Source organism: Argentina silus (genome assembly GCF_951799395.1).
Source record: "Argentina silus genome assembly, chromosome: 9".
Taxonomy (NCBI): domain Eukaryota; kingdom Metazoa; phylum Chordata; class Actinopteri; order Argentiniformes; family Argentinidae; genus Argentina; species Argentina silus.
This window is the reverse complement of record NC_139663.1, coordinates 11,541,328-11,569,289: the sequence shown is the minus strand read 5'-3', so window position 1 is coordinate 11,569,289 and position 27,962 is coordinate 11,541,328. Positions and strand designations below refer to the sequence as shown.

Genomic DNA, 27,962 nt, shown 5'->3' with positions numbered 1-27,962 from the left:
TTTTCCTGTGACTGTGAGCGAGTGCGCGTCCAGTGGAGAACAGAGCGCCGCTACGAGCTGTCTCTTCCCCCAGATCGAAGATGGCGGTGTCGGTGTTCCCCGGCGTGCGGCTCCTCTCTATCGGAGACGCGAACGGAGACATACAGCGTCACTCTGAGCAGCAGCCCCTACGGCTGGAGTTAAGAGCCACGCAAGATGCTGCCCTGATCAACCTCTCCAACGGTGAGTGGACCTGTGCTTCTAGTACCCCATGGCTCGGCCTCACCTGGCTAGCCAGGGCTAAATGCTAAAGCTAATGTGAGCTAACGTTAGCCCGCTAGCTGAAGCAGTCAACTAGTCTTGCACATGTGTAATGCGAAAAACGAATGGCATATTATACTGGTCTAGCTACAAACATGGTATTATTTATTCAAATTATGCTAACATTTAGCTGGTTAGCTGTGTCGCACAATACAGCTAGTTTGCCAAATTAGCTGGCTAGCTTGCCTGATTGTCTACCTGTGTTCATTCCATACATCATAGATAGCTCCAGACCACGTTGTCTCCTCGGGCTATATTTGTCTTGAAGAAGCCTTTTAACTAAAGTCTCATCTTTCATCAAAATGTGTGGCAAGCAACGTGTCTTTGAAAGCTTGAACTGGTAGCCTATGTAGCTTCTATTTAGCTAGTGACATTGAAAGTGAACAAAGTGGGTTTCTATTTAGCTAGCTTGCTGGTTAGCCAACTTGAAAAAAAACATTAGCTCGCTAGCTACATTGTTACAACTACACAGCGAAGTACGCCGCTCGCTAGCAAATGCTGTCAGGCGAGTTTCACGACAGCAGCGCGTCTACTACCAAGCCAGCTAGCATTTTGTTACGCATTTCTTTGCCATTCATTCGCGACTAGCATTAGTTGGGTCACATCCATTTCGTCCTCTCTTATTTGTTTGTCTTGATATTTCCCCGTGTAAGTGTGTGTTTTGTTTTGGTACAGGTGGCTTTGTGCGCTGAGGTCTCTGATCTGTGTGTGGGTTCTCAGAGCAGAAGAAGCTAAATCAGATGAACAGTGCGTGCTGCTTTTATGAGCTCTGAGCTAGCAGAATGAATGATTACCTAGCTTTGAAATAAGGTTGTCGAGTAGGTTATAAAGGAATATCAGTCTCCGTGTTTTTCTCGGTTAACCGAAACAGGCCCATATTAGTTATGTATTCATCTTTGTTCTCCTCCGAACAATAGCCAGTCCCCCGCCTCACACTCCGTCCTCTGTAGCCCGCCCGCTCAGCGCTGTGGCAGCCTCGTTTGTGTGAGAGGCGCAATGATATGATGTCCCATTAAAGAAGCAATGATGTCGCTAGTTTTGATGCACAAGAACGAACCATAGAAAGTGAACACTTTTGTCGGGTCATTTTTTGATGGTGGGTTCTTTAGTTACGTTTTCCTATGCATGATTGGCGGATCCACAGGCCCAACCAGTTTCTATTTCCAAGATTTCTCGTGATGATGGCGGATTTAAACGTTTCCATACCGCTGACCTGCTTATGCAGACCAGAGTCTTCAGAAACCACATAATGTTAACTACGCTTTTCTTTTGGAAAATATCCACGTTACCTTGCAACACAACACACCAATCATATTATTATTCTTAGTCACCTGTCAACTCATCGTGCTGACCAGCTGTTTACCTCGTGAATTCTTGTGCTTTTCTATCAAGTTGCTTTGAGGGCTTTGTTTGGAAAGTTTGCAAGTCGAACATGGCTACCAAACAGCCCCATCTCCCAAGCAGCCATCTGTGAGCCTTTTAGAAGGGGGCATGATGAGTGTCAGCCCTGGGAGAGGGGGATGATTGTCAATAATTTAAAGCATGCACTCTGTTTCTCTCTGCCCCAGCACTGTGCCCACACACACAAACTCTAACTCATAAGTATGCACTGGCAAGCTCCCCCACGCACATACACCATGTATAGTCACACACACACACATTCACTCATCTTTTATTTTATCCCATCTTAATCTTTGTTACTTGCTGGTGTGAGACTGGGTTTGTTTGATGTGTTGCATGGGTATAATCCTATAACAACTGCTGGATTAAACCACAGATTATGGGCAGCAGTATGCACTGACATCTCACTGCCCAGTACAGCACTAATCAGGACCTCAACTCTGTTCCACTATTCCAAAGTTACTCATCCTTTCCCAGCGTGATCACTAGATCCATCTCAGTAGTCCATAGGGGCTCCTCTTCTTCGCTCCTATCTACCTTAGTTTATATCCTCCTACAATTGTTGTGGAAGCGCAGTACAGATTGAGAAAATTCCTAGTAAGGATTCACTGCATTGTGGTCACCAGATGAAGGAGAGATGAAAAGAGAAGAATCCACTTTAGACCATTGTGAGGCACCCCCTTCATCTGATGTGACTGGACAAGTGAAAGCAACATGGTGGTAATCTCGCTTTTGCCGTCTCTGTTCTGTCAGATCAATGTCATCTTCAAGGGATGGAGGAAAGTTGCATTTGAAAAGGCCCCTCATCTCCCTTCCTTGTTAAGAACAGATTTCAAATGACTAGATAGATAGATAGATAGATATGTTTCTTGGGGTTGCCAAAACTACATTGCTCTAACTTATCCAGTCTATTCATATTTAGCGTTCAGGAAGGGAAAGGGACAAGGAGGGAAAGTACGCTGGATTCAGGATCGTTTGGCCTGTGCTTAGGACTGCACCTCGACTCTAGTATTCACCTTGTATGTAAACATTGAGCAAACAACACAAATGGAAGTTACAGCTATTGTCAATACCCAAATGTCTGTGGCTGTGATTACCTCAACAGAAAAGATTATATGAGGCCCCTGATATAATAGGAAGTTCGAAGTAAGAGGCTCTGCTCATGACTGTTATTGAAGAGATGCATGTGACGCATGTGATGGGACCACTGGGGTGTGTTATTCATGTCATTCATATTGCGTGACTGACAGCCGTGTGTGTGTGGCGTAAGTGTCCTGACTAACACGTGCCTCCTCCCACAGCTGAGGACATATGCGTGTTCAAGTGTTCGGTCTCTCAGGAGACAGAGTGCAGTCGCGTGGGGAAGCAGTCCTTCATCATCACCCTGGGCTGCAACAGCGTCCTGCTTCAATTCTCTTCGCCCGCAGGTAACCCCAGGCAACCGCCTCTCCATCACACCCGGGTCAAATACATATTATGTCACTCAAATATGCTTGAAAGTATTTGAGGTTTGGTTCTGACTGACTGACTGAGTGTTGGATGTACCAGGGGAGCATTGATGAGGGGGCAGTGTTTTGTAATGTTCCGGTGTGTAGTTGAAGACCTGGCCATCTGACATGCAGTGTATGGAATCACACTCTTTGTTTCTCAGTCTTTCTACAGTCCTTCAATCTGTTCCTGTCAGTAAGGAGTTGTTGTTCATATGTGCAGGCTACTGTATAGAATATGAACTGTTATAACTGTTAATTGTGTTTCCCTCAGACTTTTCCTCCTTCTATAATCTCCTGAAGAACTGCCGAGGCCACAGCAGTGAGCGGTCGGTTTTCAGTGAAAGGACAGAGGAGTCTTCTGCTGTACAGTACTTCCAGGTGTGACACACACACACACACACACACACATACACACGTCATTACACTGTACAGACGCACACATTCACTCAGTATTCAGCTTGTTTATTCTGTAGCCAAAAATATACCAAATATTTTCATCTCGTCCATTTCTTAATAAAGACATGCAAACACAGACACACAAACATGCTGAATCTGCCATATCCTACTAAGTGATTCAATGATTCATCGCCCTCTTACTCTATCTCTCCCTCCCTCCCTTCGTCCTCCAGTTCTATGGCTACCTCTCCCAGCAGCAAAACATGATGCAGGACTATGTTCGGACCGGAACCTACCAGCGGGCCATTCTCCAGAACCACACAGACTTCAAAGACAAGGTACTGTACTGACACCACTTGGATGGGTTTCAAAACCTCTGTCTGTTTCTGTGACCTCACGAGAAGGTGGCACTAATCTATGTGGATTTAAAGTTGACAGATGCAGATCTCATTGCATTCAATCTTCTCTCTCTCTCTAGGTGGTGTTGGACGTGGGGTGTGGTTCAGGTATTCTGTCATTCTTTGCGGCCCAGGCTGGAGCCAGGAAGGTCTATGCTGTGGAGGCCAGCACCATGGCTCAGCATGCAGAGGTGAGGCTCTTCCTCACTCACATACACACCCTTACCACCTTTTTCTCAAGGTAACAGTAACACTCTGACCCTCTTATTCCGTACGTGTTGGAATCGTAATTGTCTGGGAGTCCATGTGTGTGTGTACACACACACACAAATGAACCCTCTCTCCTTGTCCGCTAGGTCCTGGTGAACAGTAACCGTATGGGAGATCGTGTGGTGGTGATCCCAGGGAAGGTGGAGGAAGTGGCTCTGCCTGAGCAGGTTGACATCATCGTCTCTGAACCAATGGGCTACATGCTGTTCAACGAGAGGATGCTGGAGAGCTACCTGCACGCCAAAAAGTTCCTCAAGCCCAACGGTAAGGGAGAGAGAAAGGGGAGGGGGGGGGGGTGGAGAAGTGAGGTGACTGGAGTTGGAGGGAAAGAGGGATGGAAGAAATACAATCCTGATTGTCAAAAGCTGACTCGTCTTAAGTTTGAAAAAAGGGTGTATATTCATTACGAAATGCTTCAGTTATTGTAACGTCTTTAAATGACTCATTCTCTCCTTTTGTGTCACAGGTAAAATGTTCCCCACCATTGGCGACGTCCACTTGGCTCCTTTCACAGACGAACAGCTCTACATGGAACAGTTCACCAAGGCTAACTTCTGGTGAGGAGCAGGAGATTTATTTAACCGTTTAAAAAACGCAACACAACACAAAATACACACATGAATCAATCAAAACAAGTGCATGTCTCTGAGCTGGTCCCAAACCAAGGACTTAATACTAGTGTAAGGAACCACGTTCTCTGAACATTTTACCCTGTCTAAGGGGCACAGTAGCTAAAAGCAGTTTTTCCCAATTCTGTAGACACCCTTGGTACATTAAAAAGTAGCAAGCTCTGAGTGTGTCTCTGATCCCCATTTTACCTCGCACCATTGCTTTTATGGTGACCTAGTGACTGTTTTAACAGAACTGCTTTATAGACAAATAAAATCCAATGATAAGCCCTTCTCAAAGTCAAGCAATCCCAACCCACAGACTGATCTAAAAGACAGTGGTGGGTGGTGGAAACTATCCCTGGAGATGAACCGCGGGGCAGAGTGATAAAACCAAGTGTTAACGTTTTGAGAACTAAGGCTGCCGCTTGCATGTAAATCGTCATCATAGTCGAGGACAGGGAGGAGTACGCTGATGGAGGAAAAGAGAATCGGTTGAGGAAGAGGAGCACACTAGAAGATGGAGGGATTGTTACAAGGGGGGGAAGGGATGTTAGATGAACAGAGAATGAAAAGCAGGGAAAGGGTGGAAGTGAAGAGATGGAGGGAAAAGATGGATGAAAGGAGATGAAGATAGAAGGCGTAAGGTAGTGAGAAACCAAGGAATATAGTGACAGAAAATGCTGAGAAGCACAAGTGTTGGTCATCTATGATTATGCTAATGGTAAACAAATCTGTGTCTCTCTCTCTCTCAGGTACCAGCCCTCCTTCCACGGTGTAGACCTTTCTGCCCTGCGGGGGGCAGCGGTGGACGAGTACTTCCGCCAGCCCATTGTGGTGCGTACACGGCGGAGGGAGAGGAGGGGGGGGGTTAGGGGTAGAGGAGGGGGCACACAAGGGTGTGTGTGTGTGTGTGAGGGGTGTACCTCATGGGGGGGGTACATGAGGACAAGATGTGTTTGTGAAAGATCAGGTTATAGTACAGACTCCAAGTGTATTCCAAGTGTGTTGAGAGAGTGTGTTTTGGAGGAGGGGATAAATTGGCCTGTTGCTTTTTGAGATCAGTGCCCTGGTGTGTGTTCTCTCCCCTCCTAGCCTCCCACCACAGAATCAACACTTCCAGAATAGCTCACGAGCTCCAACCATCTCCATGTCTCTAACTCTAGCTCAGTCTATTGCTATTCTAACACACACACACACACACACACTCATATGTCAAATAATCTATTAATTTCCCTGGTGTTATGAGTGCAGTGTGCCTGTTTGTGCTTCTATGTTCTCACACAGTTCTACTTGTTTGTTTGTGTGTATCTGTGTCAACTGCCCCCTCCAGCCGTAGTCAGCTGTGCAGGCCTCCCGTGCCCGCTCTGGTGTTACTCTGCTGGGAGAGCGAGGCTCAGCCGGTGGGCGTGGTTCTGGTGGAGTCTAGAGCCTCTCTTACCCCAGGCCATGGCACTGCCAAGCCCCCTGAGCATGGGCTGTCCCACCTCTACCAACCATGGGGCAGCGCCAGACAGGGGGGCAGACATACTAACCTAGAGAGAAAGACACATCTGACTTTATAACATTGTGTATTGTCTGGTTTATGTTTGGCTATAATCAATAAAACACATAGTTTATGAGGCAAATCGATACTCGCAGACATTGTTCACTTCTTACCAACCTTTTAGCCCGGGTTCTTTTGTGAAAGATGTATGTCTGTCTTAGACCTTTTATTAGAAGGCTTTTCATTCGCGACCTGTGTGCTACAAGGCCATTTTGGGGCGAGACGCTCTCCTTCTACTCTCAATTCTCTCTCTCTCACAAACCTTCCTCTCTTAGGACACGTTTGATATCCGTATCCTGATGGCCAAGTCAGTCAAGTACACAGTCAACTTCCTAGAGGCCAAAGAGGAGGATCTGTACAGGTGTGTGTTCCCTGCCATTCACTCCAGTTACTAACATTACTTACAGTAGTGTCCATTCTTTACATATCTGTGTTTTGACTTTCATCCGTTTTGAGGACATAGATGCATTGCATACCATATAACGGGTTTTGGGGACAGTGTGTTACAAAAGACCCTCTTGACTAACACTGATCCCTCTCCCCATTTCTCTTCCCCCTTTCTCTCCCTCTCTCTCAGGATAGAGATTCCCTTTAAGTTTCATATGATGACCTCAGGGCTGGTGCACGGCCTGGCCTTCTGGTTTGATGTGGCGTTCATAGGATCAGCGTAAGTCTGCCTGAGCTGCCTTAGCCAATCACTGCAGGTTGAATAGGGGAGCCCTCAAGCCTCAGCCAATTAGAGAGTTTGACACAGAGGCAATATTCAGACAGGGATGTTGAGGTTGACTTGCGTTTGAGGATAGGCAGGTTATAGGTTGACAACTATAGGGGTAGACTAATAGAGCAAGTCTGATGGGACACAAGAAAGGAGGGAAAGAGACAGCAATCTCACCAATCTGCTTCCTCACTCCCCTTCCCAGATCTAAAAGCATAGAATAGATGAAAGCAATACAGCCACAACCAGGTGGAGGGGTTGCTTCCACCCACCCAGACCTTACAGATCTGACATCTTTTAGAAAATGAACTAATGCCCTGGTCGTCCCCGTTGTCAGAGACGTTAACTGAAAATGACAACACTTTTTTGGAGCATAATCAGCGTTAAGGAATCCCCAACCCTGACTTCTGTCTCTAACTCTCCCTTCCTTCCTTCCTCCATGTGTCCAGGATGACAGTGTGGCTCTCCACTGCTCCTACGGAGCCTCTCACACACTGGTACCAGGTCCGCTGCCTGCTGCAGTCCCCCCTCTTCACCAAGGCAGGAGACACACTGTCTGGCACCGCAGTGCTCATAGCCAACAAGAGGTGAGGTACACTGTGTGTGTGTGTGTGTGTGTGTGTGTGTGTGTGTGTGTGTGTGTGTGTGTGTGTGTGTGTGTTTTCTCCACCCCTCTGGGTTGTGTGTGAGTATGGACATGGTCTGTGTCTTTTTGATACAGCATTGGGTATGCACAGTTTCTCTTGCTATATCTGTCTTTGTCTCCTCTCTTATCCGTCTGTATGGTTCTTTCCGTCTGTCCCACCACCACCTGCTATATCAACCCCTGTCCTCTTCCCCCCACAGACAAAGTTATGACATCAGTATTGTCGCCCAAGTGGACCAGACAGGCTCCAAGTCCAGCAACCTCCTGGATTTGAAGAACCCCTTTTTCAGGTGAGTTGATACATTCCGTGACCTTCCATTCAGGATAAAAGTGGGGGGGAGGAAAGCTCCCTCTCATTGTGTGTATGTTGTACGTGTGTGTGTGTGTCTGTGTGTGCGTGCGTGTGTGTTTTTGTAGGTACACAGGCACCAATCCCACCCCCCCTCCTGGGTCGCACTACACCTCCCCCTCTGAGACCATGTGGAACACTGGGGGGGCCTACAGCATGAGCCAAGGCATGGCTGTATCAGGTAAATACACACACATAGAGAGGACACACATAGAAGGACACAGACGCACACACACAGAGGACACATACACACATAGAAGGACACAGACACACACAGATGACACATACACACATAGTGGAGGACACACAGAGGACACACAAACAAACAGAGGACACGCATAGAGGATACACAGACACACACACACACACACACACACTCACTGCATCAGTTAGAGAAATGCTGTCAGATATGCACACACAGAAGATGCTCATGAAGGACAGACACACAGGCCATGAATGCACACAGATTACACACTCAACACCGCATGAGTCAGGGCAAACACACACACAGAAGACTCACGTAAAAGACTCACAATCACAGCATGAGCCAGACAGAAGATTAACGTACACATTCAGATATCGAATCATTGCTTGTGGCATCATTGTGTTTGCGCACAGACACACACACACACACACACACGCACAGCTTATTGACTCCTGACCCAGTGCTAGGATTAGTCACATGCACAAAGTAGATTAAACAGAGTAGCAGAAACACAGGGATGCATGCTGTCTCTGACGGGAACAACGGAATGTGTGAAGAGGATTTATGTTTTTTTCTTCTGTGCTTTTCCCTACCCCCCTCCCCCCTTTATCTCTCTCTCTCTTTTTCTCTCTCTCCCCCTGCGGTCTCATTTTCTCTCTCTCTCTCTCTCTCTCTCTCTCTCTCTCCCTCCCTCTCTCTCTCCCTCTCTCAGGGATGCCTACAGCCTATGACCTCAGCACAGTCATCGGCAGCGGTTCTACGGTGTCCCACAACAACCTCATCCCCCTTGGTACTTCCTCCACTTGACCCTAATTTACTTCTCTTTGAACCCCACCAAATTCTCACAATGGCCAAGTCTGACACACTAGATAAGCAGACACGCAGAAAAATCCGCAACCATGGTATTGCAAGTGATATCAGGTAGTGACGTCCAGATTTGTCAGATGTCTCTATCATTGAGCTCTCTTTCCCTCCTGTAGTGAACACAGGGATAGTGAATCACACCCACTCCAGGATGGGCTCCATCATGAGCACAGGAATCGTCCAGGGTACGTCTCAGCGCTACACTGTCTCTCTCTGCCACTGGGATGTTGTGTGTTAATGGGGGAGATAATATCTAAACAAATGGGTCCCCCTGGCCATTCAAAGAAAAAAGTGATTGTAATTGCTGTCGCTCTCTCTCTCTCTCTCTCTCCTTCTATTCTTTCCTCCTTCTCTATCTCCACCCCCCTCCCCCCTCTCTCTTTCCTCCCCCATCTCTCTCTCTCCCTCCCTCTCCTCCCCTACAGCAGGAGCTTCTACTGGCCAGTCGGGGCCTAGCAGCAGCAGCACTCACTATCCCGTCACCAACCAGTTCACCATGGGCGGGCCCGCCATCTCCATGGCTTCTCCCATGGCGATCCCTAGCAACACCATGCATTACGGGAGTTAAGGAGACCTCGTCGGCCCCCCCTCCCCCTGCATGACCCCTAGTCCCCCCCCACCCCTGACCCCACCGAACCCCAAACGACCACAGCCAAAACCAGAATACCAAAACCAGTGCTGTAGCGTCCCTCCAGCACCTCTTCTCTCTTGTCCTCTTCTCTAGACTGTCGATCTACTCTGTCACTCTTTCTCTGTTATTCTCTCGTATCCGTCCCTCCCATCCACAGACACTATCTCTCTCTCTTCGTTATGAGAGCGGTCACCCCCAACCTTCCTCCCCCTCTCTCTCTGCATCGTGCAGCGGCTGCTATGCTATCCCCAGTCCAGCCAGCGGGTGGCAGCACTTCCACGGTCGACCGATGGGCTGATGAGCACAAAAAACGGAACAGGTTTTTTCTGAATGGAGAGCTGAACCGACGTGAACTTTGTTTGACTGGACCTTTTAATGCTTTACACACACACACACACACATACATACATACATAAACAAACATACATACATATAGAGACTCTTGTTTCAAAGAAGAACTCATTGCACGACTGTACAGCAGGTGTCATCTCTCTGGGTTCCCCCCCCTCCTCCCGCCTTTGTCCATCCCTCCTGCCTATCTCCATTTTGGAAGTTTAACCCCCCCCTCCTTGCTGCAGATGTGGTCCCCAGCCCTCACCCCTCTCCCCCCAGCACACAACGAGCCCCGTCCACAACAGCCAGTCCATCTCCTCCCCTCGTCGCTGGATTGGACCCCCCCCCCTTCCCCACCAACCTGCACTGAAAGGACAGGGGCCTTTACCTCTACAGTAGAACACTAGTAACACTCACCAACAACCTCCATTTTGTTTTCACATCATGAAGTTCAAGGCACTTCTCCACTTCCTTGTAGAGAAATACTGTATAAACAGACACATCCCAGACAGCTCCTCTTCCCACTGCGTGGTCCTCCATAGCTGTAGTCTTTAGCAAAGCAGAACTAGATGTTGTTTGTCTAGGAGAGCCTTCTAGAGCTTAAGAACACCTCTGGAACCCCCAAGTTAGAACCTAACATAGCCTCTGGTAGGACTGGTTGACTTGCGTGGCGTGCCCTTCCTCCCACCACCCCCGCCAATGAGCTTTGAGGACACATCAGCAGATCTGCCCTCTAATCCCCTCCTTAACTAGTCAGAATTGCAGTGAGTTGGAGTGGGACAGCGGCATTGGATGAGGAGACAGGGTGAGGTGGGACTTCAGGCAGACGTACTGACAGTAAGGACCAAGGACATGTTGCTGGGGCAAGATAACCCTTTGGATCAGCTGTATCCTAGTTTACATCCTTATTTCCTTCCCTCCCTTCCTTCCCTTTCCCATTGAGACTGTCGCTCAGAGACTATGGTGGGGAGATGGGGAGAGAGGAGTAGAGTCTCACCTCCTCACTCCCTCCCCCATCCCTCACTACCTATGATCTCCAACATATCTAATCCTCACCCCCCAATTTCCCTTCCTCCATTTCCCTTCAACCAGGCAAGCCGATTGCCAAACTTTTCGGACAAAGACTTAACGGACATGTATGCATTGCTTCCAGTCTCACGTTTTGGACTGAGTGAATTTGAATTTTTGATTTAGCAAGTTTTAAGAGAAAATGTCTCTTGCTAGTTTGTAGAGTTAACTTTTTTTTTGTTGTCTTTTATTTTTTTTGTCTTTCTTTCACAAAAAAGCAACAAACAAAAAAAAAACAAGCAAAAAAGGAGCAAATTAAATGTTGGTGGAGAAGTCCCAAAAACATCCTCGATCACGCCTTGTAGTATTTGATTTTTTTGTGTGTAGCTAACATCACCAATGCAACTAGCTCTAGAACTGAAGATGGAATGTTCATTGTCATGGAATCTCTCAGCTGTCCTCAAAAGTGGCATCCTTTGATGGAACGTGTATCAGGAAGACCTTGTCTCATGCTGTGTCAGTGTCCAACCCTGTGAGTCGCCTAGAGGATATGTTAGAGGGTGGAGTTGGTCCTTTGTATTAGGTTCAAATGACACCTCAGCTCTGTCCAGAAATGACCCCAAACGTCTTCACCCTAGACATTTAGGGGTTGTTTCCGAACAGGATCATTGTCTCTTAGGAAACCCTAAAAGTTGTGAGCAAGATAAAAGGTAATATTTGAAGGTTAAAGATGATACCCTGGTTTGTTATGGAAGTAGTCAGGCACCTCCTTAATAAGAGCCTTGGTCCTTTTTTATACTTGTGAGAATAGTGGATACTGGGCATGTTGCCAAGTTAATAAAGCCCTGACCGGTTGTGGCTGTAGCTGTTTGCCCCTCTCCCCCCAGATATGCTTACGCTCTCTCTCACACACACGCAACAGCAGTAACCTGAGTAACACACACACAAACAACCTCAGGGGGTGCGTGCCCATACATCTCAGGGATCATTGCTGACTAAGCCAAGGCTGGGACACGACAGGACTAACAAGAACTGCTACTACAGCAGCAAACCACTGAGCTACAGCCTGGGGCTGGATCCCATACTGCAAACTGACCAAAATAACTCCACCCTCCTCAAATAAGCAGCTCTTCAGTCCTCTAACCCATGTTCAAGCTCTGTAATCTTGAGGCAATAGCAGTGAGTTAAGCACACTTCCCCCCTGAACTGAATGACATGTCCTTACTGATCACAGTTCTAAGACCGTAGAACCAGGTAAAATCAAAATGGTGAAATTTCCACTGAGTCTATCTGAGGGGTTGGTTAAAGGAAAGCCAACAGCATATCTCTGTACGGTGAGTCACATCAACCACAGAACCTCAGGCTGAACTGGAATGACAGTTTATTCAAACAACCTAAAACGGAAAAAAAGGACTGGAAAATAAAGGAAACACAGGAAAGGAAATAAATAATTACACCGACGTAAACCACTTTTCTTTCTGAATTTACAAGTCATCTACAATAAAGAAAATAGTCCTGTGTGTGTATATAAGCAGGAACCGGTCTACACGCATGTCCCAGGTCAGGAGTGGTTTGGGGTCTAGAATAACCCTTTTCAGTGTCACAGTTATTACATTATTAGTCAAACATTCATCCAGCATTTCCCTTCAATGGGAATCTCGGTAATCTAAAAACGGCTTCCTTCCCACCTTCCTCGATCTGCACTGTTGTGATAGAACTGGACAGGTGAAAGCAAGTATCTGGTATAAAGCGTCCACCATCTTGCTTCCATTTTCAGATTTGTGCAGATTGAGGAGAGGAGTGAAACCATCTTTAGACAAGTGCACGCCATGGATGGACTCCATGGATCCAAATCTAGATTTATTGCAATACGGAAGTGCTGAATTTACAGCGGAATTATCTCTGCATAAATTAAGCAAGCAACCATCACCCATTAGTCCTTGTACTCTTGTCCAAATACTTTTTTGTAACTGCCCTCTTTCCTTGTGTCCCTTGATGTGATCACAGGATGATGTGGACAGATGGAAACACCATATTGTAGTCCAGTCTCTTCAGGTCAACCAGTGGAGATGAGAGCATGAGAAGAGATCATGTTAAAAGTATTGGAAAAAACAAGGACTAAACAATGCTATCTCCCTCCTATTCCTCTGTTAGTGGGACTGGGCGCTGGTCAGTATTGTGTGGTTGGGGCTCATTGTAGTGACTGGTGTTACCGCAGGAACTGGAACTGCCGTGTGGAAGAAGTACATCTGGAAGAGAGCAGAGAAAATGGGAGATTAGATTTGGTGATGATATGAAGGATACTGAACTCATATATATATATATGAGAGAGAGCTTTACCTCATTGGATTAAGGTTAATACAGTATTGGGCAAGACATCTTCTACCATTGAGCACTCTATGGTGGTGACTTACCTTACAGCCTATGGCCAGCAGTGCATGAAGAACCACTATTGTTGCCACGGTGGCAAACGCCGTCACCTTTGTGTCATCACGGACAACAGGCCAAAAAGTGAGGACCAGCACTGAGCCTGAGATCACCATTGCGACCACGATCAACAGCCAGCGGAGCTGTTCGTATGGTAAGATCCACAACACCTGAACGAGAATGTGATTGGTTAGTTTGTAATATGGGCGTTCTTGATTGGTTTGCCAGTTACATGCTTGGTGTGAGTGTGTCCTTATGATGGCAGTGTCTTTATCATCATAGAAACAAAAGCAACCAAAGTATCATGGCTAGATAATAAGGGTTCGACCATTTATATAGCACCCAATCATGTCAAATTAGTTCTCATTGAGGGAACGATAGAGTACTTGAGTATTCAAACCTGGGCCCTTTCTCAACTGTTATGAACTTGATTCTTTGCGTCCTCTCCGTCCTCCACTCACATCCTCCTCAAAATCCATTGGAGGAGAATATCTAGTTTCCTGCCCTTTAGATATTCTCCTCCAATGCTATTTTAGATGCAAGTGGAGGACGTAAGAAATCAGGTTTCTAACAAATAAAGGGCCCAGGTCCCTGGTTTGTGCCGACTCACCGAGGTGGGGATGTAGATGAAGAGGGAGTAGCCGTAGACACACACAGTCTCCAGGAAGGAGTAGCCAGTGGTCTGCCTCTCAGCTCCCTGCCGCCAGGTCAGGAAACCCCATACACCCAGGGGCACCAGCCAGGCATACATAAAGATCACTACTGCAGCTATCGTCACTGAGAGAGGGAGAAGTATAACAACACTATATCAACAACATGTTGTGTAATTCTAACATAACATTAAATATGCCAATTATGGCATTTGTTTGATAAACCTGGTCTTATCCCCCCTCTGGTCTGGCAGAACCTCACCTCTGTGGAACTGGGGTCTGTAGTGGCCCTGGGGGTTCCCCATCTGGCTGATGAAGGTAGACAGGTTCCCACTGATGACCACTGAGAACACCAGTGTCACACAGATCCAGAAGGGACCTGCTGACACAGCAGACAGAGAACAGTCCGTAGAGTTAGAACTCTCCTCTATAATATCCTATACTGTATAAATAAAAATCATAAAAATTTATTTTTGCACTGTTTCTGTCAAGTTAAACTAATGCTTACAGTACATCTCATGAACATTGTGAGTACACTTGTGAGAAGAGAGGTTATGGTGAATCAGATTCAGTTCTTTACCGTATAAATCCGGACTGGTCCGGAGGTGATGTTTGATGAAGTTCCTTCCTGGCAAAGGCATCACTGACCCCTTGACTCTGTCCAACACCTGTATGACATCACAGGCAGTCAACAAATGAGAGTGACGCACAACAACAATCGACACCAATGGAATCATGACTTAAATGTATTGTTGGCCTTGCTCAGATACTTCTGGAAAAGCAACCCTTCTTAGTTGTTAGAAGGCTGGTATGCTAGCTTGGCATAAGAAGGTGTCTCTGTGCATAGAATACATGTGTACCTGCATTGTGTCCACATCGAAGAATGACTGATAGTATTCAAAGGTCCAGAAGCCGCTAGTTTGTTTCTCTCCTCCCAGCAACTGTAAACAATGTAAACAAAAGTCTGAGATCTTGTGTTTGTGAGGTGGCCACTCATACACGATATGTCTACTAGATAGTATGGAAGTATGCAGTATCACAGTGTTATCCCCTACCATTGAAAAGGCGGGATCCCCCCCCCCCCCCCGTCTGGATTTCTGTTTCCCTACCTAAAGCTTTTTGGTTTATAATGAATTCAATAGAAAATATTGGTAATAGCAGCCCTGGATCTGGATTCAGGGGCCTCTGCCTAAGAAAAATATCAGAGGGAAACAATGCGGTATCAACTACAGCCCAAGATGATTGGACTACGCAGCCATTCTCCTGACCTCTGAACTCTCCTCCTGGCCCTCCTCGTCATCTGACATGTCCAGCTTGATGTCCCCTCCAAGTCCAGCTGGGACTGTGTTGGGGCCCGTCACACTGACGGTGGAGGCCCCCGGGTCAGCAGACAGCAGGTCTGTGGCCTCATCAAACTCTGCAGATAGAGGGATAGGGAAGGTGAGACAAGAGGAAGGGATGGAGAGGGCACCATAAAGGAAATGAAAAGGATAAAGGAAAGAGAGAGAGATGGAATTGAAGAGAGGGTTAATACAAGATTCATACAAGGGGTGGATAGAGAGGAAATGAGAGAGAGAGAGAGAGAGAGGGGGCGGAGTTGAAAGAACATGCAGTGGATGGATGTTGGAGAGAAATCAGAGAAAAGGGAAGGTGGTAGATAAGAACTCTAGGGCCCTCACCTTGGAACTTCAGATCATCTGGACTCGCCATTGCAACTTCAGAAGAACGACCACCTCATGCAAGGTCTGGAAGGAGGCAAGAGTGGACATGAGTATAAGATCAGATAGCCTGTCATACAAAACACATGACAGGACAGCAGACTGCGTGCTGCTCTTCCAGATAGTAGTGCTTAATCTGACACTCAAGTCACATTCTTGAATACACCTGGTAGGGTAGCTTTATGCATGTGTTGCATTGACTTCAATTGATATAAAAACAGCAACACTCTGCCATACATAGTACATCAAGTAACTTTGACGCATCGCATGACAAGTTTGTCATCATCAGGCGAACACATTTAGGCTAGCTGTCATTCTCATGAATGGAGATTAATCAAGCTTGTTTGCGTAATTGACTGGCTTTTACTAACTTTTATCTGTGTCAATCCTTCTTGGCCCTAGTTGTAGTCGTGATCAGAAACATACCTGTCTGGCGCAAGGCTGCGTCTGGTATCCGCAATGTGAGGGGCAGCCAGCAACGTTAGCAGTGATGACACAACCAACTTAATACAATAGCCTGAGAAAGCTCAAGTGTAAATATCTCAATTCACCTGACAATAACAACATACATATAAGCCGTAATGTTGGAGTAAGTAAGTCGGTGCCTCTATCCCCAAATATTTAAATTCAGCAATATATCTCTCATGTTCCACGTCACCTTACGTACACAACGGACACTGTGGTAGCTCAAGGCGGATAATAGCCACGTGACCAGGAATACGCCGGAAGATAATCCTGGGTACACAAAATCATAATGCTAAAAATAAATCGAAGCGTCTTTTTGTTGTTGTGTCGTTTTATCTTGGTGAGAAAACATGCAACGCTTGAGCACAAGTATAATCTATATTGTTATTGTCGACTGAAAAGACTTCAAGATTTCAAGAGGAACTATTTTTATGTGTATTGTGTTGTCCTTCCGGAATGAAAATACAGACAATCCCCAGTGGAGCGCCATATTGGCTCATTCGTAAATTCACTTGCGTATTTTTGCATTAGTAACGACTGCATCAAGATCACATTTATTCTTCCGGTCGAAGCTGTCTGATTGTGAACTTCCGGGAATATTTTTTATTTATTAAATTTTTTACTTCCGGAAAGATTCTCATTGCACAACGAACATGGCCGCCTCGTGGGTGGTTAGGAGATTGTGCTCAACTGCAGCAGAGAAAGCTGCGCCAGTAGTCAAGGGCACGCGATGGGAGAGGTTAAAAAACAGTAAAGCAGGTGAGAATTCTAACTAACTTGTGCCCATGCATACATGTTCATTTCTCTTCCGCAAGCCAGAATGAGTGAACCCCACGTTTACTATCATGTCAAATCAAAGTCATGCTGTTGCTGTCAGCTGATCAGGCTATATTTCAACTAGCTAGCTGGCAAACGGTTTGAAAAATCCACAAGGTTCACAATGAATGTGTATTTCTTTGAAAATGGTCAGATTTAAGATTCCATCATCTTATGTGCATGACACAGGGATGAAGGCACATGACAACTTCGCATGTACTTTGATGTGACCTCTCTAATAGTACTCTTGTGCATTTCGTTTTTGGAAGTGGCTGTATTCAGTGTTGTCACATGTATCATTCACTATCAATCCTATCTGTGTTTCAGGGTATACTGTATGCCTGCCTACTGGTTTTGCCTTGGCTTCAGTACCTGTGTGATCCACATAATCTCACTGTTATATACTGTCCTCTCCTTTGTCTTTCCCTATCTCTCCCTTCTTTTGTATTTGCTTCTCAGCTGGGTGGTGTCGTGGCCTGTTGACCGACTACAAGGAGGCGTGTCGCGAGGTGGTGGTGGGTGCGTGGGAGCGACCAATCAAAGCATCTGTCTACCTGGGCATGCTCGGCGGCACGTGGGCCTGTTTCTACACTAACCCTGACGACACCTCCTTCGAGACCTCCCTCCTCGAGACGTCCAATAAGCTGGCGCTCCTGTCACCATGGATACGCAATGGAACCTCAGACGGGCACCTTCAGAACCTGATAAAACTGCGAAACCAGGGCCGGCTACGCTACGCCAGCCTGGGTGTGGCATCGCTCACTTATTGTGCCAACTACGATCCAGAGTCCCGCCTCTACGAGGCTGTGTGCTCGAACCTCTCTGTCCCATGGAGGGAGCTCCCGTCACGGGTACTGGATGTGGGCTTCGCAGGCCGCTGGTGGATCCTGGACACTAAAATGAAGGACTATGATGTGAACATGGACGAGTTCAAGAACCTGCCTCCTGCGATGGTCGCCACATTACCTCCTGGTGTCCAAGAGGTGGAGAGGAACGAGAGGCTACACAAGGAGTCATGGCTGCCCCTGAAGATGGAGGAGGATGATGATGATAAGAAGAAGACAGCAGAAGGGAAGGAGGAGGGAAAGGAGAGAGACATTGTAGAACAACTGCAAGAGCAAACTCAAACACTGGAGCAAACAGAGTCAGAGACACAGGAGCAGGCACAAGCCCAGGCACAGGCTTAGGTCGGATGGACCAATGGACTCATACTAGCAAGACAATGATTGGTGGGCACGGTGGCATAGTATCAGGTCAAGATTATGATTGGAGGACAGAAGACATGACATGTCAGGATGAGAATATATGAATGGACACATTTATTCAATGTTGAAAAGATGGTAAAACGTGTTTGTGTAAAGGAAGAACTTAAGGTCTACTAATGTGAAGAAGAACCAAAGCAGATTCAATCTGTGGATGCTGATAAAGGGTCTGCAGGCCCTCGTTATTAGATTCCTTTATGTTTACTAATGATATACAGATAATGTTATATAGATAATGACATCTATTTGATATTTATGGAATAAAGTGCTCTATATAGAAATCTATTGGTGCAAGATGTTTATTATGGTGCCATGGTACATTCTGTCAACAACACAGAATATCTGGTCTGAATATCACTCTCAAAATAAAATGTACAGGACTTTACTAAAGAACTGTTTTTGTTTGTGAAATTAAAAGGCTGTCATTGAATTTCATTCTTGTCAGGTTTTTCTGCATGTCATTACTTTAGAGCTCTGATACTGTATAACGTCAGTTTTGGATAAGCAATGTTTCCCCTCAATATGATCTTAGCCAGGGAGCAGAAGTCCTTACAGCAGCATCTAGAACTCCAGATAGCAACATTTACAATGGAAATCGAAACTTCAAAGTAGAGAGCCTCTTCCTGAAAGGAGGGACAGCCATTTTGATGCGACCAGACAGTTTCAGTGCTTCTCACACTATTATGACAGTGGAGAGTGGATCAATGAGTCTTTTTGTCAGATTTCTCCAATAAGCTGTGTGTGTGTCTGTCTCTGTGAGGTGAGTCAATCAGTGCTTACGCCGGTGTTCTTTTAGGGATTAGAGACGCTGTATTGACCCTCAGGCAAAGAGAACGAGCATCCTTTCTTCATAACGAGGGAGGTTAATTATTGCGCTAATCGCATTTGCTTTTGACCGACCTCCCGTGTCATTGTGGAAGCTTAATTTATTTTGTAGAGAAATCCTTAATCTCTCTCTCTGTTTTGCCCTGTCTGTCTCTCTCCCTCTCACAGGCCCTGATTTTCTCTCCCTCCATTTCACTCACTTAATCTCTCTCTCTCTCTCTCTTCATGTCGTTTATTGATCCTGCCGTTCCTTGGACACTGAAGCTGCATTGGCTCCTGTTTCTGATCCCAATCTCATCTGTAGGACAGGATCATCCATCCTGATCAGGAGGTATTCACATACAGAGACACATACTCCTTCTTAAATCCATCCTGCTTTTTCAAACAGGCCTACTTGTCTCATATACATCTATTGCAGTATGTGCTGCTTATTCCAGAATAGATGATGTCACCGCAGTCTAAACATGAATACTCTAAGATGTTATACCAATGTCAGCATTTATCAGTGTAAGGGTTTCAGCAGGTGACTTGGGCCCAGTTAGCCCATCTGGACTATACGTCACGGCTGACCATGCCCTTCTACCTGAGACTTAGTCCGGGTGACCATGGAGAGCTGCTTCCTCCCTCCCCCCACCCCCTGAGGCTAACATCCTCAGCTTGTAACTCAAACCTGAAACAGAACCAAAGACAAACCTGAAACTGACCTTAATGGGGTCAAAGGTGAATCAATTACGCCATTAACATGCATTTACAAAGCAATGGTGAGGACTATCAAATATCAACTATAAGAGGTAGGTATCTATTTAGGGTCTGCCTGGGCCAAGAGTGCTTACTGCCCTCAAGAGCGGGTTTCCCGGTTTACAAGCGGATTAAGCTTCTAAGTGAAAAGTAGTCCAGGACCAATGGGTGTCCGGGGAACCACCCCTATATGTTTGAAAATCCCTTGTCCGACCTAATCTGTCGGAATACAATATAATTCAAACCAAATTGTATGATATATAGATTGTCGTCTGTTTGTTATTGATTGATTGATTTCAATCTGATGACTTTAAGAATACACACACAGCCATATCACTGCAGAGACATGTTTTCTAATACTATATATGATCAGACAAGTAAATCCAGCAGACATTTCAAATATTAACATATCATTTTTATTTAATTTCTTAGAGTGTATTATCATGATATTCTTGTTTTGGGTCTGGTGACCAGGGCAGTTTACCAGTCCGCTTCAGGCAGCATCTGTTGTACCTCTATATCTCTATAATGACAAACTGATGCACTCTGTCTGTTAGTGTGTCCATAGGGAGCTCTGTCTGAGTGCTGGAATGGAAGAGTGTGCAACAACACACACACACACACACACACACACACACACACACACACCATTACATACATGGGCGTATTCCCGAAACACATCTAAAAAAGAAAACACACACACACCCTGTACTGTAGGTGATTCGATGGACATGCTTCTCTACTGAAATATTAGAATTACTAAATGCTTTATCACTACAACCAAGAAGCATACAGTAGGCTACACGTCACATTGCTGTTCTTGTGTTTCTTTAGTCATAAATAATTCCATTTCACATGCACTCTCTCTCAAGGACACTAGGAAGAACATGCAACATGCATGTGTTACATCCTTTTAACCTGTGGCTGACTTCCCTTCTCCCTCCTGTCTCCTTTCTCCTTCTCTCATCCTTACCCTATGGCCTTTATCGACCCTGACTTCCAACCCATCCCCCTCTCTTCTCTCCTCCCTTCTCCCTCCTCCCTCCCCTCCCCTCCATTGACCACAGACGGTCGTTCTATATGTCAGAGAGAGGGGTCAGTGTGGTCATTGGTCAGGTGGTGGCGTTGGTCAGAGAGATGATCAGTGCCGGTCCAAGATGAGATAAAGAAGACAACCATGATGTCATAGAAGAAATAGAAATGGACATGGACGTCAAAGGTTACATTACTTCTTCAGACAATTGACTTTGCCTACCTACTAGACTACCTTGCGAGAACAATGTAACTTCCTGGGGAATGTTGACATCACTGTCCAAACCTTCTTCATCTTATTCAAGGCAATTACCAGCCTGGCTTCTGCACTGAGGGCTGGAGGGTGTAGAGGATGGGGGGGAGGGAGAGGTGTGTGTGTGTGTGGGGGGATGCTGTCTGGCCACCATGTTGACCTCAATGACCACAGCAGCACCAGAATACTCCTGTCACGTGTTCTGTAGGAATAAAGATAGCTATATTTAACACCCCCAAGACATGGTGGGGTTAAATATAGCTTTATTCCTATAGCACACGTGACAGTAGTATTCAATTAATTTGCCATGATTTGGCACATGGCTGAATATAGACTGCTTGTACTTCCTATCAAAGTAATGAGATTAAAAGAGGCAACAACTCAGCCTCTCCCAAAGACACAATGAAAGCCCTGTGAATGTTTATATCAGTGAAAGAAGCTGGGGAAGAGAGTAGTGGTTGGATGGTAGAATTACACATCGGGGGTTAATAAACACAGACAGGATGTGTGATTTAATCAAAGGGTTAATTGTCTGGGACTGAGAGTGTGAGAAGTGTGGTGTGTGTGTGTGTGTGTGTGTGTGTGTGTGTGTGTGTGTGTGTGTGTGTGTGTGTGTGTGTGTGTGTGTGTGAGAGAGTGAGAGAGAGAGAGGAGGGGAGAGACTCGAGTGACAGGGATTGAGGGGGGCAAGTATATAAATATAAATGTCTGTCTGGAGTGTGAACATTTTGAAGGAAAGAGAGAGAGAAGGAAAGAGAGAGAGAGGCGCAAAGAGAGACAGAGCATGCACACCAGAGGGAGGGAACGAGAGGGTGGAGGAGGGGTATAGAGGGGGAAAGCGGGAGAGGGGGAGGAGGGACTAGCCGAGCGTGCACAATTTTCATTCAAACTGACACAGGCTGCGTGTCCTGGTTTGCACTCCCCACTCCCTCTCTCTCTCTCTCTCTCTCTCCCTCCCTCCCTCTCTCTCTTCCTCTCTCTCTCTCACACAGGCACGGACGGAAACATCAGACAGTCTGCAGTTAAGTTTACAGCAGCAGGAAGAAGACATTGGAGACGTGGAGAGAGGGAGAGAGGAAGAGAAAGAAAGAGAGGAATAGACCGAGGAGGGGAAGGAAGAAAAGACAAAACAGGGAGAGGCACACAAGGGAGGGAGGGATTTGAAGGAGACGGATGAGTGAAATATGAGAATAGAGACGAGAGGGAGACTTTTCAAACGGGGGGAAGAGAGGATGGAAAGGCGAGGGGCGAAAAGGGAGGGATAGACGGAGATAGAGGAATGCGGGGCGAGGGAGGGAGAGAGAGAGAGAGGGAGAGAGAGAGAGAGAGAGAGAGAGAGAGAGAAAGCGCGAGACAGACAGGGCTCGTTGTATGGAGGGGGTAGAGAGAGGAGGGGGGAGACGTAGTGTCTGCATCAGGGCTGGACTCCGGAGTACAGAGGGTAAGTGCATTTTGCCAGCATTTCATGAGAAATCATGAATAATTTCTATCAGAATGTTGCTTATAGTGCTGTATGTGTCTGTGTGTTGAAAGGACTGCACCATTGTTACACGCAATAGATTTGGCATCTGGGTGCATTGTCATGCTACAGGAGAGGTTCTTACGCGCAGACACAAATTTGATGTGACAAATGTGTCATGGGCTGTTTGTGGACATAGACAGTAATGCATGCTGCACTGCTCGGAGCTATGTCTTGTATATGTGCAGTGGTTTTTGCATTTATGTGGGTATGCATGTGTGGGGAACATTTTAATAATGACAGAGTGAATTTGTGATTCCTCATGGGTAGTGCTATGTGTCATATGATAGTTGTTGTAATGATGCATGTTGGAAATCTGTGTGTATGTATGTGATAGTATTATGTGTAATTGCATCCACACCTCTGAATGTGAGTTTTGGTGTGTTAGGCATGATACGTGTGTGTGTGTGTGTGTGTGTGTGTGTGTGTGTGTGTGTGTGTGTGTGTGTGTGTCTGACTGAGTGCTTGCGTGCGTGCCTGTATGTGTGTGTGCAGCAGTCCCAATGGAAGTGAATGACAATTGGATTAAAGTATTGATCCAGTCTGGGGCAGGTAGACACAGACTCAGTCACCCAGACGAGGGGGAAGGGCCATCACCATTCCCATTACCTCTGACATCTTCATCAATAACCCACACAAAGACACACACATACGCACACGCACACGCGCACACACACACAAACGCACTAACAAAGTTAAAATATTGGTGGTCACTCAATACCAAACTCATTGAGATTTTTATACATCCACATGTACACAGGAACACACTGACCAACTTAAAAAACACACAAGACTCAAGCCACTTAAATGAAAGAAGTAAGCAACACACACTAACACACACATAGAGCGGCAGTTCACAGTAATAGTGGTGCCTCCCTTGAACTCATTCACCAGAGGGTCATGGGTTCAAGTCCCAGGTGGGGGAGGGAGGGAGGAGGGGGGAGTCAGGCAGCCCTATCCTTCCTCTCAACCCCTCCCCCGCTTTTCCGCACTTCACGCTCCAGCCACCACAACAGGGGGACCAAGACCATCATCAAGGGTAATCTGTCTTCTCACTCAAGTAAAAACCCTGAACACACACACATACACACACACACTCAGTAGATTCAGGCAGAGCCAAACATGCTTAGCAGTGTGTGTGTGTGTGTGTGTGTGTGTGTGTGTGTGTGTGTGTGTGTGTGTGTGTGTGTGTGTGTGTGTGTGTGTGTGTGTGTGTGTGTGTGTGTGTGTGTGTTGTGTGGTGGTGGTGGTGGTGGTGTGGTGGAGGTGGGGGGGGGTCAGTGGTGCTAAATGTTTATTTTGGTTGCTGTTACCAGAGAGTTGTGCTAACTGCGGGGTGTTAGGAGCCCCTCCACTCCATCACTGTCTGTGTAGGCGCAATTAGCATGCTCTCTGTGTCTGGAGTTCTCTGCTGTGTGTGTGTGTAAGTGTGTGTGTGTGTGTGTGTAAGTGTGTGTAAGTGATAGTGTTCATGTAAATATAGTGCATGTGTGTTTATGTAATGTGAGTGAAAATGTTTGGTTGTGCCTTTATATAAATAAGTCTATGGGTACATGATAAGTCAGTATGGGTACATAGATATCCATTCATACTGTATTTGATATATGTGTATATTAGTTTGTGGTTGTTGTCAGCAGTATGTCCATGTGATCCTGTTATGTGAGCAGCCACAGCCCCAGTGGAGGAGGGGGGTCCAGACAGACAAACGGACGCACAGCAGAACCAGACACACACATACACACACACACACACATATTCACATACATTTATACATATACACACACGCACACACACACAGACAGCCTCCCTTTCATAGGAAACGAGACCCGATGACCTCTGACCTTTACCATTCAGCCTGTCTGGAAACGCAGAGCCTGGAATCGATCAACACCACCCCCCCCCCCCCCCACACACACACACACACACACTGCCCAGACAGCCTCCCTCCCTCCATCTCCACTCCCTACTTCCCTCCGTCCTTCCCTCCCTCCTCCCACTCCTTCCCCCTCTCTCTTTCTCTTTCTCTCCACCCGGCGACCCCCCTTCGGCATTCCCGCTCACCCTTGACTCTCACTCTCCCCTCCCCCACAATCAGATAATCGACCCCACAGCGGTTATGCTACAGCTACCTCACACAGTGGCACAGCAGCAAAGACGAACCCCCAACGCCTGGTCTGACCACGTACTGAACAGGACCGTCAGCTCCGCTAGCTCAAGAGGTAAGGGGTAGTCAGTCTGTCAGTGTGATTGTGTTTAGCCGATAAGAATTCAATTAAAATTTGAAAACTTGATTGTCTGTTTATGCATACAGTGGTTATGTACGGCTTCTATATACAATGTTTAATGCATTTAAAAACATGGTGAATGAACAATGGTTATTTGAAATGTGTATCAATGTCATTTGGATCCATGCCTGTTTGTGATTGCATGTGTGTGTGAGGTAAATGGTTTGGTTTAGCAGCAGGCCTAGTTTGTTACTTAAAACTTATGATGGATGTGTTAATATGTGTAGCTATGGGAGTATGCAGTCAGTATGACTATTGCTTGTTAGCATTTGAATTGTATGTGTATTCATCCTTGTTGATGTTTTACTACTCTGAATGTGCTTATGTGTCAGAGCACAATTACCTATTAGGGAGTTTGTCAGTTTCAACCTTTCGAGTCCCAGTGAACATTCAACGCTGTCGGTGAGTTTGTGACTCAGAGAAACCATCGAGTGTTGAGTGTACCCTGACGCTTGAGTTCACATCCTTGCACAAACACATAAACACACACGCACGCACGCATGCATACATGCATGCATGCAGGCACACACACACACACACACACACACACACACACACACACACACACACACACAAATACACATTTAGTAAGTTAAAACACTGCGTTTTGCACCATACAGTACATACATTCACCTTACCAATATGGCTGCCTACAGGGTCCTTCATTGAGGCATGATGTCACTCAGAAGAAGTGTATTTCTTCACCCACTCTCACAGAGCAGAGCAGGGTCCCGATTCACATTCATCGCTGTCGGTGGGTTTCGATGCTTTGACTCGCCCGACGATGAATGACAACCGTGGCCAAGTATGACCTCGTTCTCTCTGATGTAACATCCATCAATGTCTGGAGGCTGTAGCTGTCCAGGGTGATGAGTTATCTGTAAAAAGAAAAAAATGTGGTGATTTGTCAAAAAGGGAGAACAAAAAATCAATAAAGATCTTATTATGTATGAGTGGTGAACTGTCACTTGTATTTTATTATATATTATTTTATTTGTCAGAGGACACCAGTGGTACACCTGGATTTCAATGTGATGGTTTTGTGGGGTGGAGAATTAGATTTATTGTATGATTAATCCATAGAAACAAGCATGAAAACATGTTAGTCATTGCACTGCTTGAACTACAGACAGAAAAAGAAACAAAATAGAAAGATACAGACCGGGGGGAGGAGGAGAAAAATAAAGACTGAGTTTGAGACAGATAGAAAATGACAGAGGGACAGAGAGAAAGATCAAGACACAGAAGGAGAGAGAAAGATGGAAAGAGACAGGGAGAGAGAGAGTTGTGTGGGAGAGAGAGAGAAAGAGGAAGATTTGAGATGACACAGAGCAATGTGTTCCTTCTCCAGGCTCTATCAGTGTGTGGCCTCCGGAGAGAGCAGCACGACAAGGTCAGAGAGCAAGGTGCTCCTTCAGACACTCCATGGACGGCCCTTCTAACCAATCAATGCAGAGTGTTTCTCCTTCAAAACCACAAACAAAATAACAGGTCAACAGCTAAGAGCGCTTCAATGACTGTGTGTGTGATTGGACAGTTAGGTGAAAGCAATATAGCAGAGATCCACCAGGAGACTTGCTTTGCCCTTTGCAAGTCTTTCAGATCAGTGCATAGTGCACGAAGGAAAGGAAACAAGGAGAGGAAGCCACTTCAAACTATTGAGACAAAGCCCTTTTGACTACACAGGCAGCTGCAACCGGCTCCTCCCTTACATCTACCGCCAGCCATCCCTGTCTCTCTGTACCACTAGTGAAAGCGGAAGCTGGCAATTAATTCTCATCCTTTTAAGACCCATTATGAGCTGCAATGGCCGCCACAGTGATTACAATGGCCGTATTCTCATGGAGCGTGAGACAGATAGAGGGTCACATCTTCTCAGAACCGCCTGGGGTTCTCAGGGGTCGTGGCGGTTCCTGGGTGAGAAAAACTACAAAGCTGTCTTCCACCTTTGACCTCTTTGACCTCTGGCCCCTGTGCGTTATCTACTCCCATCTGATGATCACGCATTGGGTCTGGACTGCAGACAGATATACAGGAAGAGATACAGGCTGGTTGGAGAGAGGAGCGCATTCTCATTACCTTTATGGCCTCATGGGCTCATCAGTGAAGTCCAGGAGCCTTTCTCTCTCTCTCTCTCCCTCCCTCTCTCTCTCTCTCCCTCCCTCTCTCTCTCTCTCTCTCTCTATCTCATTCTCTCTCTCATTCTCTCCCTCTCACCCTCTCATTCTCTGTTTCCTAACCCTCTCTGTCTCTCTCTTTCCCTAATCTATTCTCTACCCTCTGTCTCTCTCTCTTTCTCATTGTCTGTTTCCCTCTCTGCCCTCCCCTCCCTCGCTCCCTCTCTCTCTCTCTCTCTCTCTCTCTCTCTCTCTCTCTCTCTCTCCACTTCCCATCTCTCCTATCCTGTTCTCTTTGTGTGAGGGAGACAGATAGGCTGGATAGACGGCTATGTTTTCATTAACTTTATGGCTACTCACTGTGCATCAGTGGAGTCTGGGGCATCTCCCTATCTCTCTCTCTCTATCTCTCCCCCCCCCCCTTCTCTCTCACTCTACCTCTCTCTCTCAGGCATACTCCTGTCCTTCTGTATTCAGACGTGTGTAAATCACAGTGCACACAGGCTCATAAAACAGAGACATGAAGCCAGACCTGACCCTGCTCCTTCACAGCTACCCGCAGCCCTCCTCTCTCGCTCTCTCTCTGTCTCTTTTTAACAACTTGTTCCATCACTCTACCACCCCTCTCCCTCGCTCTTGAGCTCTTACTCTCAGTCTCTATCTGCTCTCTCTTTTTCTCTATTTCCCTCTGTCTG

General features: G+C 46.4%; 3 protein-coding genes across 4 annotated transcripts; 2 read left to right on the top strand and 1 right to left on the bottom strand.

Annotated features, from left to right (window-relative positions):
• Positions 1-46: 46 nt before the first annotated feature.
• On the top strand, positions 47-11,510 carry carm1 (coactivator-associated arginine methyltransferase 1). Of its 2 annotated transcripts, none has more exons than XM_083676871.1 (16): positions 47-222; positions 3,003-3,128; positions 3,463-3,569; positions 3,821-3,925; positions 4,066-4,176; positions 4,342-4,519; positions 4,722-4,812; positions 5,619-5,700; positions 6,685-6,770; positions 6,987-7,076; positions 7,574-7,711; positions 7,971-8,060; positions 8,188-8,300; positions 9,037-9,114; positions 9,305-9,373; positions 9,617-11,510. In XM_083676871.1, exons 1-16 carry the CDS (start codon positions 81-83, stop codon positions 9,754-9,756), a joined length of 1,746 nt encoding a protein of 581 aa, XP_083532997.1. In that variant the 5' UTR covers positions 47-80; the 3' UTR covers positions 9,757-11,510. The 2 variants fall into 2 exon arrangements, with proteins under 2 accessions (XP_083532997.1, XP_083532996.1); XM_083676870.1 differs by having other exon boundaries at positions 9,614-11,510.
• Positions 11,511-12,521: 1,011 nt separating this feature from the next.
• Positions 12,522-16,632, bottom strand: yipf2 (Yip1 domain family, member 2). Its single transcript, XM_083676880.1, has 9 exons — positions 16,382-16,632; positions 15,917-15,982; positions 15,506-15,654; positions 15,098-15,178; positions 14,818-14,905; positions 14,500-14,616; positions 14,198-14,364; positions 13,575-13,757; positions 12,522-13,409 (listed from the first exon to the last, which is right to left on the bottom strand). The coding sequence occupies exons 2-9, from the start codon at positions 15,945-15,947 to the stop codon at positions 13,311-13,313; spliced, it is 915 nt and encodes a 304-aa protein (XP_083533006.1). The 5' UTR covers positions 15,948-15,982; positions 16,382-16,632; the 3' UTR covers positions 12,522-13,310.
• Positions 16,633-17,057: 425 nt separating this feature from the next.
• timm29 (translocase of inner mitochondrial membrane 29) lies at positions 17,058-18,923 on the top strand. The gene is made up of 2 exons (XM_083676237.1): positions 17,058-17,179; positions 17,696-18,923. The coding sequence occupies exons 1-2, from the start codon at positions 17,074-17,076 to the stop codon at positions 18,421-18,423; spliced, it is 834 nt and encodes a 277-aa protein (XP_083532363.1). The 5' UTR covers positions 17,058-17,073; the 3' UTR covers positions 18,424-18,923.
• Positions 18,924-27,962: the final 9,039 nt, after the last annotated feature.

Coding starts and splice junctions, on each gene's coding strand:
- timm29 (XM_083676237.1), top strand. CDS start 17,074: ATGGCCGCCTCGTGGGTGGTTAGGAGATTGTGCTCAACTGCAGCAGAG. Junction 17,180..17,695: donor GTTAAAAAACAGTAAAGCAG/GTGAGAATTCTA, acceptor TTTGCTTCTCAG/CTGGGTGGTGTCGTGGCCTG.
- carm1 (XM_083676870.1), top strand. CDS start 81: ATGGCGGTGTCGGTGTTCCCCGGCGTGCGGCTCCTCTCTATCGGAGAC. Junction 5,701..6,684: donor ACTTCCGCCAGCCCATTGTG/GTGCGTACACGG, acceptor TTCCTCTCTTAG/GACACGTTTGATATCCGTAT. Junction 9,374..9,613: donor GAGCACAGGAATCGTCCAGG/GTACGTCTCAGC, acceptor CCTCCCCTACAG/CAGGAGCTTCTACTGGCCAG.
- yipf2 (XM_083676880.1), bottom strand. CDS start 15,947: ATGGCGAGTCCAGATGATCTGAAGTTCCAAG. Junction 15,179..15,505: donor GCCAGGAGGAGAGTTCAGAG/GTCAGGAGAATG, acceptor CATTGTTTACAG/TTGCTGGGAGGAGAGAAACA. Junction 14,617..14,817: donor GACCAGTCCGGATTTATACG/GTAAAGAACTGA, acceptor CTGTGTCAGCAG/GTCCCTTCTGGATCTGTGTG.